This window comes from Danio rerio, chromosome 5 (assembly GCF_049306965.1).
Source record: "Danio rerio strain Tuebingen ecotype United States chromosome 5, GRCz12tu, whole genome shotgun sequence".
Classification (NCBI taxonomy): domain Eukaryota; kingdom Metazoa; phylum Chordata; class Actinopteri; order Cypriniformes; family Danionidae; genus Danio; species Danio rerio.
Window position 1 is genome coordinate 54,588,745 of NC_133180.1, and position 17,684 is coordinate 54,606,428.

At 31.5% G+C, this 17,684-nt stretch overlaps 1 protein-coding gene across 4 annotated transcripts in view; it reads right to left on the reverse strand.

The window, feature by feature from the left end:
* Positions 1 to 17,684, reverse strand: part of mctp1a (multiple C2 domains, transmembrane 1a) — a 256,389-nt gene that overhangs the window by 63,397 nt on the left and 175,308 nt on the right. For all 4 annotated transcript variants that reach the window (XM_068221519.1, XM_073951401.1, XM_068221518.1 and 1 more), the window contains one exon: positions 10,649 to 10,768. In XM_068221519.1, coding sequence (XP_068077620.1) covers positions 10,649 to 10,768 — 120 coding nt within the window. The remainder of the gene's footprint in view (positions 1 to 10,648; positions 10,769 to 17,684) is intronic.

Sequence of the window (17,684 nt, forward strand, 5' to 3'; positions counted from 1 at the left end):
TTGAATCATTTAAATTCATTTTTTGTAGCTCAGCAATAAAACAAAGAAACAAAAAGTTATGGTAAATTCTAAATGGCGATTTCTGTCAAAGGCATCTGCTCCAACTCTCTCATCATTCTCACTCTCTTTTCAGATGGGACAATAGGCCAAACCAAAGGTTACCATGGGCCAACTTTGGCCCGTGGGCCCTTTTTTGGGCATCTCTGGTTTAGGGTGTTACAGTATTGTGTTCAGCATAAGTGGTTGACATCCCATTGGTCAATAGATCTAAACCCTTGTCCAGTTGTCTCCTTCAAGGTAAGTCTATATAATGTTTTGCTCTTTTTATCATCAAACGTTTTGAGCTACACGCTGAAGTGTAACACTAAAGGCCAGATTTACTAAACATTTCAAATAAGTGTAAACCACAATTCCACAAAAGCACTAATGGGAATTAGGCATGGAATGATAATCAGTTTTAAGCTATGGAAAAAGTCAAGGTTTTTTTCTCTTTTTTTTGCCATAACGTTCCTTAGATATATGTAAACGTTTTATTTACATTTTTTTTAGAAAACAGTATCTCCAGCAGAAAATATGCAGTTTTAAATTGTAAATAAATCAGTTTTTGGCACTAATGAAGACAGCAGAAGTCATTGATTGATTTGAATTATTTAGCCTGACATGTTTACTGCTCCAAAATATTATGAATGTTTCTCAAAATAAAAAAATATTGTGTTCAATGGGGAAAAAGCTTTAGTTTTTTTACCCAGACATTTAAAAAGAATATATTTTAGAGCAGTACAATACCGTCAAACCATGATATTTCTATCCAAGGTTATCATACCGTCAGAATATTTTTTTTTTTTTTTTTGGAAATATAAAGTTCTGAGGCCAATCTTCTAACATCAAAACAATGCAAAAAACCAAGAGCGGATCAAATGAAAAAAAAAAATTGTTAATCAATATCTTCTTGCAATCTTTTGCCTTTGTCTACCAACTACTGCAGCCTGACATGTTAAGACATCAACTACTGCGAACTGTTTGACTGCATGATTCACTTTAATCCTCCTCCCCATACATTTTGCATCTGAAAGACAAACTCCTATGCATAAGCAACAATTCATCAGTAATGTATCATCATTTTTTTAATGCCTGTCCTCAGTTATTCCTGACAGCATTTTCTTTTCTTTATTTAAATGCCAAAAGTGGCTTTGCACAGGAACAAACTTATCAAATCTGGCGCTTAAAGTTTAGTGTTCTCAACCTGGGGTGCGTTTCCCAAACACCAGGTAACTTGTGGCTGAACTATCATAGTACGATGCATCGGTTGGGAAAAGAACGATGTAGTGACGAGTGCTTAACAAAAGCACGAGTGTCGTCTTTTTCTCTGTCGCAAATCCATCATTTGAACCACATTAGCTATAACATAAAACGGCTAAAATGACGCTTTAAACGGGGTGGAGTAACTACTTCTTTAGAGAAGAACCCCATCATTTCCTTTGTGCAAATTATATTGTTTTACAGGCACACGCATTTAAAATAAAACCCAATATTAGTTTTGCTAAAAACATTCACTCGTTTTTCACTTTAATTGAAATATATGTAAATTGGACATAGGGCCTATGTTTCCTTTACAAATATTATTGATAACATTACATATTCCATTCTAAAACATAGAATCACTTACAAAAGCTAAGCGTATTCTAACATCATATATAAGTCATATAAATAAATAAATAATGGGACTGTTTATTAAAAATGAAATGTAATATATATTTTTTATTAGAAAATGGAAAAAAATACTCCTTTAATAATAATATTGATTCAATTAATGATGATGATGATGATGATTATTATTATTTAGTAGGATATTATATTTAAATTTTTTTGAAAAGTCTACTTACAATTTGACACATGCAAACCACTGCAGAAATGTTCTATCCAAAAGGACCATTACATATACATTACAGATACTTCCATTCCATCATTCCAAGTTCAAATGTTAGAATGTTCTAAATGAAAAGGGCATGAACACAGCCAGGAACTATGTTTCTAACTACAGCTCCAGAGGTGTAGTTGCACGTGCACAAATTTGGGATGCAGTTTGCGAATGTTCATTGGAACAATGGATTTGGAAAACGGCAAATCAACAAACTATGTTTGTACCGCAGGAACTTGCAACCTTAGTTGGCAAACGATGGTTTTGGGAAACACACCCCAGAAGGCCAACAGCTTGAAAAAATCATTAAATTACTTAATTACTAATTTTATATCTATAAAATTACATTTTGTTTTCTTAACTATGTTTTTAAAACACACAAAATCTGAATTTTACAGTTGAGCCTGTTGTCTAAAACAGGTAGCATTGTTATCACAGCACAATCAATCAAGAGTGAATCATAATGTCTTACCACAAATATGAATGTGACAGATCTATTATAACTATTAAGACTATGTCTTTTTTTTCTTTCTCATTCTTTTATAACCTTTTTAAACACATTTTAATCTGTTTTCAATTTTTTTTTGCTATTTTAATATTTATATTTATAATATTATAATTTTTTCTTCATTCTTTATGTAAAGCACTTTGAATTACCATTGTGTATAAAATGTGCTTTATTAATAAAAAAAACATGTATGAGCAACAACCCTGCAACAGCAAAACACACACTTAAAACATGCATGATGAAAATGAAAAAACAGCAAGCTTGCTAGAGGACACAGTGAAAGTAACCCTGACAATTAAGACTCTCTCTCCCACCACTGACAAGGTTGCAGAGAAAGAACCTCGGATGCCTAATTGCACTGGAGCTGGTGAAAGAGACGTCACTGTGTTCTTCCAGCTCTGACAGTATATGCTATAATTAACACCTTCAAAACATCTGGTAAACTGTTTTCCAGGCCAGTGAATTCAGCGGCCTGGGTCTTCTAGGTCCAGCCATGGGCTTCAATCCCCTCCAATCACACTGAGCTGTCTAACGCTTGACTAAACCCGAGTGGCCGCACCGAAGCCCACCCGAATGCTTCCAGGTCTCCAAACAAACAGAGGTGAGGGGTAGTGCTCGGGTGTTGGCTAGCCATTGACAGCGGCTGTCAAAATGGCTCGGTAGCTGTGCTGTTGCTCCCTAACCTTCAGGTTAAAATACTGCATTCATACTCCTTACCAGTAGGGGGCTCTGAAGCCAGAATAAGGCAATGCAGCTGCTTTTGTTTACCAAAGAAACACAGTACTGCTGTTGATCGACAGGCCTAGTTCAAAAGTCACATCCCATTGTTGTGCGTTGAAATCCATGTTTATTTTTTCTTTGTTTATTCAGTTTCGAAAACCAATCGAGATGCACTACGTGCCAATCTGCGCCTCTCTCATTCGACTGATTTGAAACAACGGGTTTGGGAGTGTAGCCTACTGTTTAGTGCACAGCCATTCCAGATGGTAAAAAGGATCTTTAACAATAACCAGCAGTGACAGCGAGGTCAGGTATCTGGTGGAAGGGTGGCAGGCGGAGAACAGCGTAAGAATACGAGAGTCAGGGGTCAGCTGTCTACAGGTTAAGAGTTGAGCTGCAATGTCACATCTAGAGGTAACAAGTCCCTTCAAGAAATGTGACAGCTGAAAGTGGGTTCCTGCTTTCCCAGAACATACTAGATGGAGGACAGAAGGGATACAACAAACAAGGGATAATGCACAATCGGACTGACGAAGCATGATCTGAAATACTGCCTGGGATAATGAAAGCATTTTGTGGAATAAATGTTTATTTATAATGTGGAATAATTTGTTTTTAAGGTATGTGGTTGCAAACAATTTATATGGGCTGAATTTAAACAAATTCAATTTAGTAATGTTCAACTTAATTTGTTTGTTTAAATTCAGCCCATATAAATTGTTTGCAATGACTTACTGCACCTTAAATAATTTAGTAAATCCAATTAACCATTTTTTCAGTGTATAGAATATTGATGTAAGACTCTATCATTTTATTATAGGGCTTAATTTAATTCTTTTAATAGGGCTTAATAATCTTAATTTTCCATATTGAATGATTGAACAATATATATTTTGATATAAATGCTTTAAGATTTAAAAGAGTACCCCAACAATGATTCAAGCAACAAAAATTAGACAGTCCATGAAATGGCATAACATATGGACAGAATAATTTATCTAGCTGATAAATTTTCGGTGGCCAAAAAATCAGTACATTTCGAATATCAGAACACCTTTGGATTCCCATTGTCGCGCATTTCTGCTGTGTGATTAGCTCGTAGATCAATATAGAGTAAAAAGTCTAGAGCTTATCATTGTTATTGACGTCAATTTTATTATATGACCAACATAATGCCACAATAAAAGAGACATGAGATTAGTGCAGTTAAGAGGAATCCATTATTTATAAAATCTGTAAATATTATTAGAGATATTAACTGAATTATTAAAGACATGGTTACGCTTTATTTTAATGTTTAATTAGTGTTATTAACAAACCATTAACTTAAGGATTCAACTGCTTAAAGATTTATTTTCCTCCATATTAAAAGTTAGTAATGCAGTTGTTGGGTTTTGGGTAGGATTAGGGATGTAGTAAAAGATCATGCAGAAAATGTTATCTATATCTAATAATAAACAGCCAATATTCTACTAATAAGCAAGGTAAATGGTTGCAATCTATTTATATGGGCTTAATTTAAACAATCAAATAAAATTTTATTAATGTTCAACTTGATTTAGTTGTTTAAATTGAGAAAATATAAAATATTTGTGACTTACCTAAAATAATTTAGTAAATCTAATGAACCATTTTTAGTGTATAGGATATTGATTTAAGACTATATCATTTAAATATGTGGACAACAAAATGCCACAATGAAAGAGACATGAGATAAGTGCAGCTAAGATTAATCAATTATCTCTGAAATCTGTAAATATACAGAACTATTATTATAGATAGTAACTGAATTTTTGCAGACATGGTTATGTTTTATTTTAATGGACAACTATTGCTTTAACAAACCCCTAACTAAGGGATTTAACTGCTTAAAGTATTATTTCCTGCATATTAATAGTTAGTAATGTAGTCGCTGGGTTTTGGGATCTGGTAGGATTAGGGATATAGAATAAGATCATGCAGGATATGATACATATATCTAATATTAAACAGCCAATATCTTACTAATAAGCAAGCTAATAAGCAACTAGTTAATGGTGGGAATTGGTCCCTGCACTCTCAGAAATAAAGGTACGCAAGCTGTCACTGGGGTGGTACCTTTTTAAAAGGTACAATTTGTACCCAAAAGGTCCATATTAATACCTCAAGAGTACATATTAGTACCTAAAAAGTACAAAAGTGTTCCCCTTAAAATTTTTAGATGCTAATATATACTTTGAAGGTACCAATATGTAGTCTTTAAGTACAAACGTGTACCTTTTTTAAAGGTACCACCCCAGTGACAGCTCGCGTACCTTTATTTCTGAGAGTGAGTGTGTAGTAATTTGTTACAGAAGATATGTTATTTTAAATACGTATCTTTTTTTATTTAATTAAATTGGGATAGGTGATATGTAAAGTATTTGTAAATTCAGTTAAATTCATCTTTATTTCTATGATGCTTTCAGAATGTAGATTGTGTCAAAACATCTTAACAAGGAAGCTTTAGTTAATTTAAACTGTGTCAGTCCAGTTTTTAGAGTTGAAGTTCAGTTTAGTTCAGTTGGTTTAATTTTCACTGCTGATAGTTCAAAGACTAAAAACCGAATCCATCGATGTGCAGCTCCACAGATCCCAAACCAAGCAAGCCATTGGGGTCAGTGGCGTGGAATAAAACTTCCCCAATTGATTCAAGTGAAGGAAAAAACCTCAAGAGAAACTAGGCTCAGTTGGGGACAACTGTTTCTCCTCAAACTTCATGTGCAGAGCTGCAGTAAAGGGACCGGAGGCTAGAGAATGCAGACCATCGTGGAGATTGTATAATGTATATTAAATGTATATTCAACTATATAAAACAAACAAATAAATAATAAAGAAGTATTTTCTAAATAACTTAATGTGACTCTATATAGTCAATATATTTTCGTTCCTTAATTGATTGCAGCTCAGGCTGAAAAATCTATAAAAAAGCTGTTCTACTTCTGTGCTTTAGTGCATATTTCCGTGCATGTGAGTCGTACTTTTACTTTCTATCTCTGTGCATACACCACATTTGAGTAGACCCTCATCCTCTGTGTTCTGTAGGAGACGTGCTGCAGCACATTACAAAAACACGCCATGCTGATAGTCAGATGTCATACAAACAATTGGAAAAGTTTCACAGAAAGTCTTGCCGAGTAGGCTGGCCAGCATCTCTGTATCTCGTTTCTGTCTGTCTCAGTCAAAAAAAAAAAGAAAAAAAAGAAAACAGCTTGGACTGTTGGAGCGCCGCAGCCTGCATTTATGTGTCAGCAGGTTTAGCGCAGAGCTACAGTTAGAGTTATCTAAAATGACATCCTGCCAGGCACTGGGAGCTTGGCATCTCTACTGTAGTGATGAAAGCATGAATGGGACACTTCCACAGGGGGAATATTAGTCCTTTCAAAAGCACATCAGTCCTCTGAGTGTGCATTTATGAAAATAAAGCAAAAATGGTAAACTCAGAAAGCATGGGTTTATCTAAACGTCGCTTTCAGATAAGCTGCACACATACAATATTATACAGTGCTCTCCGTTAATAGTGCAACACTTGGTAAATATGAGCAAAAATACGCCTTTATTGAATAACCTTTTCCACTTTTTGTTTAAAATAATAACAAAAAATCTGAAGATGCTTTTTTTTTGGTAACACTTCAGTTTGATGGTCCATTTCAGTATTAATAGACAGTAAGCTTAATGTGTTGATACTGCTCCTTTAACATTTAACTGACTATAATAAACTTTGTACATGTCAACTTACACTAACCCTAACCCCAAAAACTTATAATCTAAAGAGAATTAGTTGTCATGTAGATTGTAATATAACTTAAAATCAACAAACGGACAATCAAAATAAAGTGTGACCTTGTTTTTTTTTTTGAGTCATTCAATTTGGGATGATGTAAATGATATCAGATCGTAATTTTGGAGACATTTAGAGCTCTCAGACCAAGCTGACTTCTTTAGTTTTGCAGCTGTGATTTTGGAAGATTTTTTTTTTCAATCAAAGCATTATCCTAAGAGTGAATTTGGACAGATAGCCTGATTCATGAAACTTACTCTTGACTGGAATTTCATATCTATTGTGCTGATGTGGAAATTGTGTTCAATTATTTCAGTATTGGTTTTGAAGTCATATAATTATGAATTATTCAAGAACTGCGAGAAATGTTCCTATAATTTAAATGTATAATTTACAGTAAACTAAATCCATTATTAATGTAAAATAAAGCAAAATGCTTAAATATGACGAGAAGCATTTGATTTTCTCACTGATTGTTTTTTAAATTATTTGTTAAACTTTTTAAACCCCTTTGTAACATAGTTGACAATACCAGAGTTTACATTTTTAACCATTTTGTGCCACACGATATGTCTAAAACAGAATGCTATGCATTTGTATCATATTATTGTTGTTTTTTTTAAGTGATTGCGAAATTTACCAAAATATCTCGACATCAGACTTGACAAATTATTATTATTATAACTGCTTTTGGTGTATATCCTAAACATTTTGTATAAATTAATGAGAGAAGAATAATGATACAGTATGGTTCAATGTCTTCCAGAGTTTTCTGCCGAAAGAATTGGCATCACTTAAAGCGAATCACATGCTATAAAGACTTTCTTTTAATAACTGCTGTAACAGAACTGACCAGAGTTGACCAGAATTTAAAGATAAACGCAAAGTATTTTCTATAACCAAAATGACAAATAATACAGAAAATCGATGTTCCATGCAAAAGTTTATTTAAATGTTTATTAATGTTTATTTAAACACATAAACATGTAAAAATCAGGATTAATTATTTCATAACAACTGAAGCTGAATGTATTATTGAGGACACAGAAACAATCAAAAATAGGCTTTTAAAGTATATATAAGGTGAAGTTAATTTCATATTTTAATTTGTGTTATTATTCCAAACTGTTTACTTTGGTTTGGCATGGTTGCTCAGTGGTTACAACTATCGCCTCACAGCAAGAACGTTGCTGGTTCAAGTTGGCATTTCTTTGTGGAGTTTGCATGTTCTCCACGTATTTATTTCCTCCAGGCACTCTGGTTTCCCCCAAAGTCCAAAGACATGCGCTATAGGTGAATTGAATAAACTAAATTAGCCGTAGTGTATGTGTGTGAATGTGAGAGTTTATGAGTGTTTCCCAGTACTGGGTTGCTGCTGGAAGGGCATCTGCTGGCTAAGTTGGTGGTTCATTCTGCTGTCTGCTGTGGCAACCCCTGATAAATAAAGGCACTAAGCTAAACAATGAATGAATATATATATATATATATATGTTTTTTTTTTTTTTAAGCAATTTTTTAATTCATCAGTTTAAGTAAGTCCCGATGAGATACAATATCTCTTCTACCTGTCCCTTTCAATATTAATGAAAACTATAAGTGAACAAAATGAATGACTGTACAGTAAGTAACATTAATTACACCCACATTTAAAGACAGCTAAATTCCTTCCTCTGAAATCCACAGTTAAGGAAACACTGTCCAAGCTGAGGCTCATCAGTGAGTTTGAGGCTAATGAAAAGCATGTGTGTGTGTGTTTACTGTTCCTGAACTCTCTTGCTCTCACCAGCCCGTGTGTTGTGGTTACAGTCGTCAAAATGCAGAACAATGGCTTGTTGGAGAGCAGTAGGGATGTAGAGGGAGGAATAACGGGTTAAAGGCATTGTCTCAGACTCCAGTCCTCTCATGTGCTTTAAATTCACAGGTCCTGACAGTATCACCTCTGACCCATTACCTACTTCTGAATCCCTGACGTCTGACCCAAATGGCTCAAAACGATGAAAGAACGAGAAAACCTGCTCTGAATCATCATGCATCATCCAATCCTATATATATAGGCACTTTTTTCGTCAGGGGTTGCCACAGCGGAATGAACCGACAACTTATCCAGCACGTTTTACACAGCGGATGCCCTTCTAGCTGCAACCCAACACTGGGATTATATATAAATTGTATACTGTATGTTGATAACATTAAAATTATGGTCCAAAAGTATTTATTAACATGAGTGGAGCACAGATAATCATGTACAACATTTATTAATCATACTTCAGCATTTACTAATGCATTATTAAAATCCAAAGTTGTTTTATATTAGTTAATTAATGATGTTAGTTAGTTGAACTAACAATAAAATGTATTTCCATTAATTAAAGGTAACAAAGATGAATAAATGCTCTTATAAATGCATTGTTTATTGTTTGTCTATGTATCTAAATACATTACTTAGCATTAACTAATGCACCATTATTTTAAAGTCTTACAAATATGTTTTACTAAAACAGTATTCATTGTAAATTCAAAGAAACCTAGCATTTTAAGTGATTTATTTTTTACATAGCTACTGTAGAATTAGAAATTGTGGAAAATTAACGTTAAGGTATTTTATTAGACCTAATACATAATGTGTATTTTATTGGAAACTGCAAATCAGATAAATACATTGTACTATAAGTATAATTTTACCACCACAGCATATTTAAGTAAAAAATAACTCCCACATTATTACATGCTGTTTCTTTATTACAAAATAGTTACTTTGGATTCAGTGCTAAAGAACTAAATAATTTCGATATAGCCTATGAATAATACACACATAAGCCCACAGACCGAGCGCTGGTGAGTTTTTTTGCAAACAATGTCGCCATCTAAAGGACAACATGATTACTGTACAGACACTTTCTTGAGGTCCTTCGGTTCTTGTAACTTTGTTTCACGCTCTTAATTCCTTGCAAAAGTAACAAAGAGTGTCACATAAGGTACAAGATTAAAAAAATAAAAAAATATCTAAGACCCCCACAGAGAATCTTTGATTGCTTATATTCAGGACACTCAAAAAAAATGTAGTTCATATGCTTGTCCCATTTACTATCCTAGATAATTCAGATATATTTATATATAAAGACACTATTCTTAGGTAAAACCTATGTACACCCTGAAATAATGATCTACAATTAATTTACTATCTACTTTGGGCTGGTGATGGTTTTATTCAAGCCTGAAGCTTTTGTTCAATTACTGCATCAAGATCTTAAACGCCAATTAAATGACTTTCAAAAATCTACACTGGTATAAAATCAATTCCTTTGAATGATTTTCAAGGTGAGCTCTCTTTATGGCTGTTTTTTCACAAACACTCACTTAAACAGCAGTCTAAAACCACACAAAAGATGACAAAGTTAGGACTACATTGGAAAGCACTTTCAAGATACACGTGTTGTGCTTGATTTAAAAAAATAAAAGAAAGTCCTCTTCAGATTGACATTGCGGTGACACTTTAATTAAAATATTCAATTAAATAAACAGCTTGGAGTGCAAAATACTTGAGTTTCCACCTGTTCTGTAAATTATTAACTTTTATGAGTGCCGATTGAGATGAAAATGTTTAGAATTCAAACAGATGTCCTCAAAAAAAAAAAAAAAAAAAAAAAGGTTGAATAGTGACAGTGAAGGGGTTGTATTGAAATGCAGTAGATGTGAGACTTACCACATCTCCCTGCCTTGTGTCCTTCCCTGAAGCAATGAGAATGTAGTTCCAGGCCAGCAGCATCAGGAGAACCAGCGGGACCATATACAGCTCAAAATTCCACACCACCAAAACAAAAAGCTGCAGAAACAGGGTACAAAATTATGAAACACTTTAAACTTATTATAACTAGTATTTTAGTATTTAGAATTTTTGTATTTAACATTTATATCCAGCTCAAAGTTTCACACAACTAAACCAAACCAATCCTCATACAACCACGATTAAAAACGGCAGAAACAGGGATAATATTAAAAAGATTAAAAAGGTGCACTTATATATAAATATATATATATATATATATATATATATATATATATATATATATATATATATATATATATATATATATATATATATATATATATATATATATATATATATATATATATATATTAAATGGGTTAAAAAACTATATGTTCTTTTTTTACATGCAAACACATATAAAGAACAAAAGAGCCACATTTGTGCAAAAAATGGGGCCAAAAAAAAATAAAAAATACGTAAAGAACATTATAACAAATCAACAGTCACTTTACTAGGTAATAAACTATGTTTTTTTGTATTATTATTTATTAATTTTTGTAAACATATAAAGAACAAAACAGATGCATTTGTGTAGAAACAGGGACAAAGAAAACTGTAAAACGTAAAAAACATTATAAAAAATCAAGTCATTTTGCTAGATTATAAACTATTTTTTTTATTATTTATTAATTTTTGTAAACATATAAAAAACAAAAGAGCCAAATTTGTGGCGAAACAGGGACCAAAAAAGTGTATAATGTAAAAATCATTATAACAAATCCACAGTTATTTCACTAGAATATAAACATTTTTTTATTATTATGATTTTTTGTAAACATAAAAAACAAAAGAGCAGCATTTGTGCAGAAACAGGGACCAATAAAACGTAAAACAAATCAGCAATCATTACACTGGATTCAAAACTGCATGATTTATTATTAATTTTTTGATTGTTACATTTTTGTAAACATTAAAGAACAAAAGAGCCATTTTTGCAGAAACAGGGACCAAAACAGTGTAAAACGTAAAATATTAAAACAAACCCACAGTTTTTCCACTGGATTATAAACAGTTTTTTATTATTATTATTTTTTGCAAACATAAAAAACAAAAGAGCAGCATTTGTGCAAAAACAGGGACCAATAAAACGTAAAACAAATCAGCAATCATTACACTGGATTCAAAACTGCATGATTTATTATTAATTTTTTGATTGTTATTGTAAACTTATAAAGAACAAAAGACCCACATTTGTGATTTATTATCCTTTTTATACAGTCCTTTTTGAAAATCACATTTTCTAATGTCTAAATTTAATTTCAAAATGCATCTTTTATTGGATACCTTCAGAGCACCTGATAGCCAGTAATACATAACAGTAACACAAAGATAATTTTTTTCACAGTCTGTCAAGTGTGAGCACAGATGATGCTTTTAAAGTCTTTCAGTGTGAAACCGCAATGAATGAGTCAATGGTCTGCAAATGAGTCTCGCTCTCTTTAAAGGACATTACAAAAGCTCTAAACATAAAGCATAATTCACATTTCTGTTTTCCTTCTATTGTAAATGTGACCCGACTACCCATCACCCCACGGCTTCGACCAAATGTTCACATATATCCTGTAGAGAAAGAGACGGACCCTCACCATACTAAGGCTAGAACATGATATAGAAATAGGCTTTTTTATTTTACATTGAAATATTTTTAAGAGTTATATATTGTAAATACAATAAAGCATAAAGCTTCAAATGTTTTCTACTACAGCATTAATCCAAACTACTTAGTACTTATAACAAAACAAAACAAAAATCTAGTTAACAATTAAAAGTATTTTAATCAAGATTAAAAGTCTTTAATGTGCAACATAAATAAGCAACTCTTTATAATAAGAAATTAAAAGTCAAACTAGCTGAATACAAAACATAAAAAGAAACAAGTTTTCATTTTTGTGAGACTTGTTTTCAGCAAAGCAAAAATCACAGTAAGTTATAACAATAATATTCACAGATGAAAAAATATTTTGTGTAATAATAAAGTGTTATAAATAATAAAGTGTAGAATTTTTACATATAAATGATATTTTCTGGATACTTTTTGGAAAGTTTTTATAGAATTACATCAGACGGCATGCCGACAACCACACACACACACACACACACACACACACTTACACACACACTTACACACACATACGGCAGTGGAAAAATCTCTGAATCTTGTAGAAACAGGTCAGATGTATTTCCGTGCTCTCTGCACTATCCATTACAGCGCGGTTACCCAATGCGCACACGCTGAACATTTCAAAGAGGAAAAACACAAGGGCAAATTGGGCACCTCTAAGGTCATAATAAATGTGGGTCAATGACTGGAGATCCAATTTGGTGTCCGTGTGAAATTCAATTCAATAGAGTGATTTTATATAGGTAGAAAGCATTAAATACAAGTAGTTATCTACTTTAATGTTTCATATGTGCTTAATTTAATCAATGTAATTACAGACTTTAACTTACAGTATATAAATAATAAGTGATCATTACAATTTTGTCTAATAAACATCTTGCAAACAAATGGTTAAAACCTGCAGTGTAGTAGTAGTTTTTGAACAGTCATTGAATCTTAAATACGCCATAACATTAATCCTGTTCTAAATAAAGTGCCTTTAAAAAGTTTGTTTTGGTTATTTTACAATTGCTACACTGATGCCGTTTTTGTATACTGTGATTAAATGTATGATAGTCATTTTGATGAATACATTTAGACGTATGACAGTCAACAGAACACATTCTATTTTATTCATTCATTCATTTTCCTTCGGCTTAGTCCCTTTGTGCATCAGGGGTCACCAAAGGGGAATGAACCGCCACACATTCTAATATACAGCTAAAAATAAGATGAAGATGCCCTACAATTTTTTTTTGTTTGGATGCTTAGCCATTTAACTGCCTGCTCAGTTAAATGGTCGAGCATATTTGATTGTTTTAAATATTGGTTTGCATTACACAGCATTGTTAGTTTACAAAAAAATCAAACAAACATAATCCTGTTGCACTACTACACTTGATTTTGGTTTTAAAACAATGAGAATCTGAAATATTTTATGGCATACTTCAAAAAATAAAGATGACTTAGTGTTTTCGTTGTTTTTAAATAAATTGGTCTAACACTTCATATTTTTAGATTTTTCATAGTATGTGTATTAATTCTGGTACTTTTACCATAAACCGACATATCAACAATTTGGTAGAGGTTGATTTTTTAGAAATTATGGGATGTGTTGAAAAAAAAAAAAAGCATTGAGTGTGTTTACTAGTGTCATTATGAGTTAAGAAACGCAATACAGTTTTTTTTTCTGGCTGGGGCAGTTAAAGGGTTAAAAAAACATTTTACATGTGCTCAAATGGAATGTTATCAAAAGCATCTCTTTCACAATGCTCTGACTTTCTGAAAGCATATGGAAATCTCAAAAGCTCAAAATAAAAAGTAATGTAAAGTAATTTAAACAAAGCAGAAAACCACAAATTAATCCAATAAATATAAAACTACAAATTTAATGTTCTTAATAAAATAGCTAATCTGAAAAACACTGCATATACAGAACAATAAATAAATAAATAAATAAATAAATAAATAAATAAATAAATAAATAAATAAATAAATAAATAAATCCAAATGTGAAACATTTTAGGATTCCTATAGAGCAAACACATTTCCAGCCAAATGCAGCAAAACATCTGCAGCGTGTCCCATTAATTAGAGCCAAATATATTTTTCAGACAAAGTAATTAGAAATCCCTCGCAATGAATTAATATCTTCCATCTGTGCTTTCATGAAATCATAATGAATTAATTTACTATTAAAAATATTTAAAATATAACAAATCAGCCTTCAGCATTTCTGCTTTTTTTTTGGGACTCAATTAAAAAATATTCAAATGATAAAATACTCTCGCTGGAGTTCAAAACCACACCTATAGGGAATCAGAAATCCGTCTCTTCAAAGCAAACCAGTTTCTTTGTCTCAATTCTCCGTCATTCGCCTGCATGTTTTTTTTTTTTGTAACCTGTCGCCGGACACTGCTTGGTCATTCTAGCTGAGGGCCAGATCCTGATTGACAGCTGATGTTACCCGACACCTCGGCTGTTCAGAAGTGACCCTTCTCTCTTTCACACAACCTACAGCGGCCAACAGAGAGATGCCCACAGTTCTGGGGCCATTCATACACTCATACCACCCCCCCAACTAAGAGCTGTCCTTGGGGAGGGAAGGGCCACGGACCCCCAAAAGCAGAAGAGAAAGCTTTGGGTGAAAGAGAGGAAAGAGAGACCCAACACACGACAACAGGCTTTGTCAGAACGCATCCAGGTATTGAGCATCGGTTCGGCCATTCCGGAGCCACGGCGTCCAGTTTCTTTTCTCCCTGTGTGAGTTCCTGTACTTTAGGGCACATACTGTAACCTCTCCACCTGCACGGAGAATGTCCCACAATGTTTCAGCGAGACAGACGGTAACCTAATAGGGACATCTGAAATGTAATTTTTCCGTCAGTCCATTCATCTCACAAAAAACATCCACATTTGATATCTGCTATATAAGGATTTAGGGTAACACTTTTTATGAACCCCATAATCATAATGAATCAGAACTGTGTTTATAATTATTAAGGTTACACTTTATTTTTAATAATTTTTATAAGATTTTATTTATTTAACAAATCCTTAAGAGTTTTAGCTTAAACAAACTACTAATTAATAGTTATTATTATTATTTTTACGGTAACACTTTACAATAAGGTTCATTAGTTAATACATTTACTAACATGAACTAATCATTAACAAAACGTGTACAGCATTTATTAATCATAATTGAACATTTACTAATGCAATATTAACATCCAAGTCCATGCTTGTTAACATTAGTTAATGCACCATGAGTTAACATGAACTAACAATGAACAACTGTATTTTCATTAACTAACGTTAACTAACATGAACAAATACAGTGGTAAATGTATTGTTCATTATTTGTTCATGTTAGTAAATGCATAAATTAACATTAACTTATGAACCTTATTGTAAAGTGTGACCATTTTTACTATTAATACCAAATTAATAGTTATTAATAGTTAGTTAGTTTAGGTTTTATCACTTTATAGCTACTAAAAACAGTTATTATCTTAATAATAGGCAGTTAATAAGCCAGTAGTTAATACTTTATAATAAAGAGTTATCATTATTTGTAATCAAGCATAACAACAAGAATATATATATATATATATATATATATATATATATATATATATATATATATATATATATATATATATATATATATAATAATATATATAATATATAATAATATATGAATTTATATATTAATATATATAATATAATATATATAATATATAATAATATATGAATTTATAAAGGCACAACAAAAGCTATAATATATTATAATGACAGTTATACATACATTTAAAACAATGTTACTTATTAGTAATTTATTTCATTATTTCACATTAGCAAAATAAAAATGCACATATGTTTATGTATATGTTTAATGTGTTAATACTATTGTGGGTTGTTCATTGTTATGTCATTGTTTAATAAGTGTTCTGTTTAATTGGTCTTAGGGGGCGAGATAACATAAGCGGTTTATCCTTAAGAATAAAAATTTCTGCAACACATTATGATTTATAAGTTATAAAAGTATATAATCTAATAGAATTATTAATTAGTTGGTCGCGCTTGTATTTATAAATACAATAAAAATTAAAGGTACAGTCTGCAATGTTAAGACAGTGTTATGTTATAATTATGAAGAGTCTTTAGTAGGTTAACAAAGATTTCCGTTCTGTCAGACTAAAGTTGAATGCTTTTATATTGTTGATAAGAGCCATGTTGTCTCATAAATATTTATTGTAAGTCATAATACAGTTATTAACCTGTATAAAAACATCATTGAAAAGTTTAAGTAAAGTGAAACAGAACACAAATTTTCTATATGCAAATGTTAAGAAATCAAGCATCATACATGCGTTATTTTACACAATGTGTGATTCTACCAAACATACTGTACAAAAAACAGAAGTATTAGAAATATATACTATATATATATATATATATATATATATATATATGATGTTAAGTAGATATCTAAAATGTAAATTATTTACTTAATAGGTCATTATGAATCATGACTAACTAATTAATACTTACAAATCAGTGTTAAATGTGTTATGAACATGTATATTAAACAATTAAATGACTAATACGTATTCATAAATGTGGCGATAACAGTTATTATACTGTAATACAGCTACTAATAAACAGTTAATATCTAAATAGGCAGGTAATAAGCCAGTAGTTGATACTTTATAATAAAGTGTTACCATTATTTTTAATCAAGCGTAATAACTCTATAAATGTATCTTTAAAGGCATAACAAAAGCTATAATATATTATAAAGACAGTTATATCTACACGTCTAATAATGTTATTAATACTTAGTGATTCATTTGATTTTCAAATGCACATTAACAAAGTATAAATGCATTTATAATACTATATATGTGTTAATACCGTAGTGGAGTGTTCACTGTTGTTGTAGTTTGAATTGTGACTGTATTTTTTTATGTGTGTTATATTTATTTGATCTTGTACGTAGGGAAAACGAATAAGAATAAAATATGTTGCAATACATTATGATCTGTAACTATTTAATAGCCGGTCACTCTTTTATTTAGCCTGCAATGTTTTAACATTGTTTTATTAAGGTTATAAAGAGTCATTAGTAAGTTAACAGAGATTTTGTCAAACAAAAGTATGATTTTATATTGTTGATAAGAGCCCTGTTGTCTTTAAATACTTATTGTAATTTAAAATACAGTTACTAAACACATCAATCAAGGCTTTAAGTGAAATGTAAACAGGACACAAAATCTTACACACGCAAATGTTAAGAAATCATTC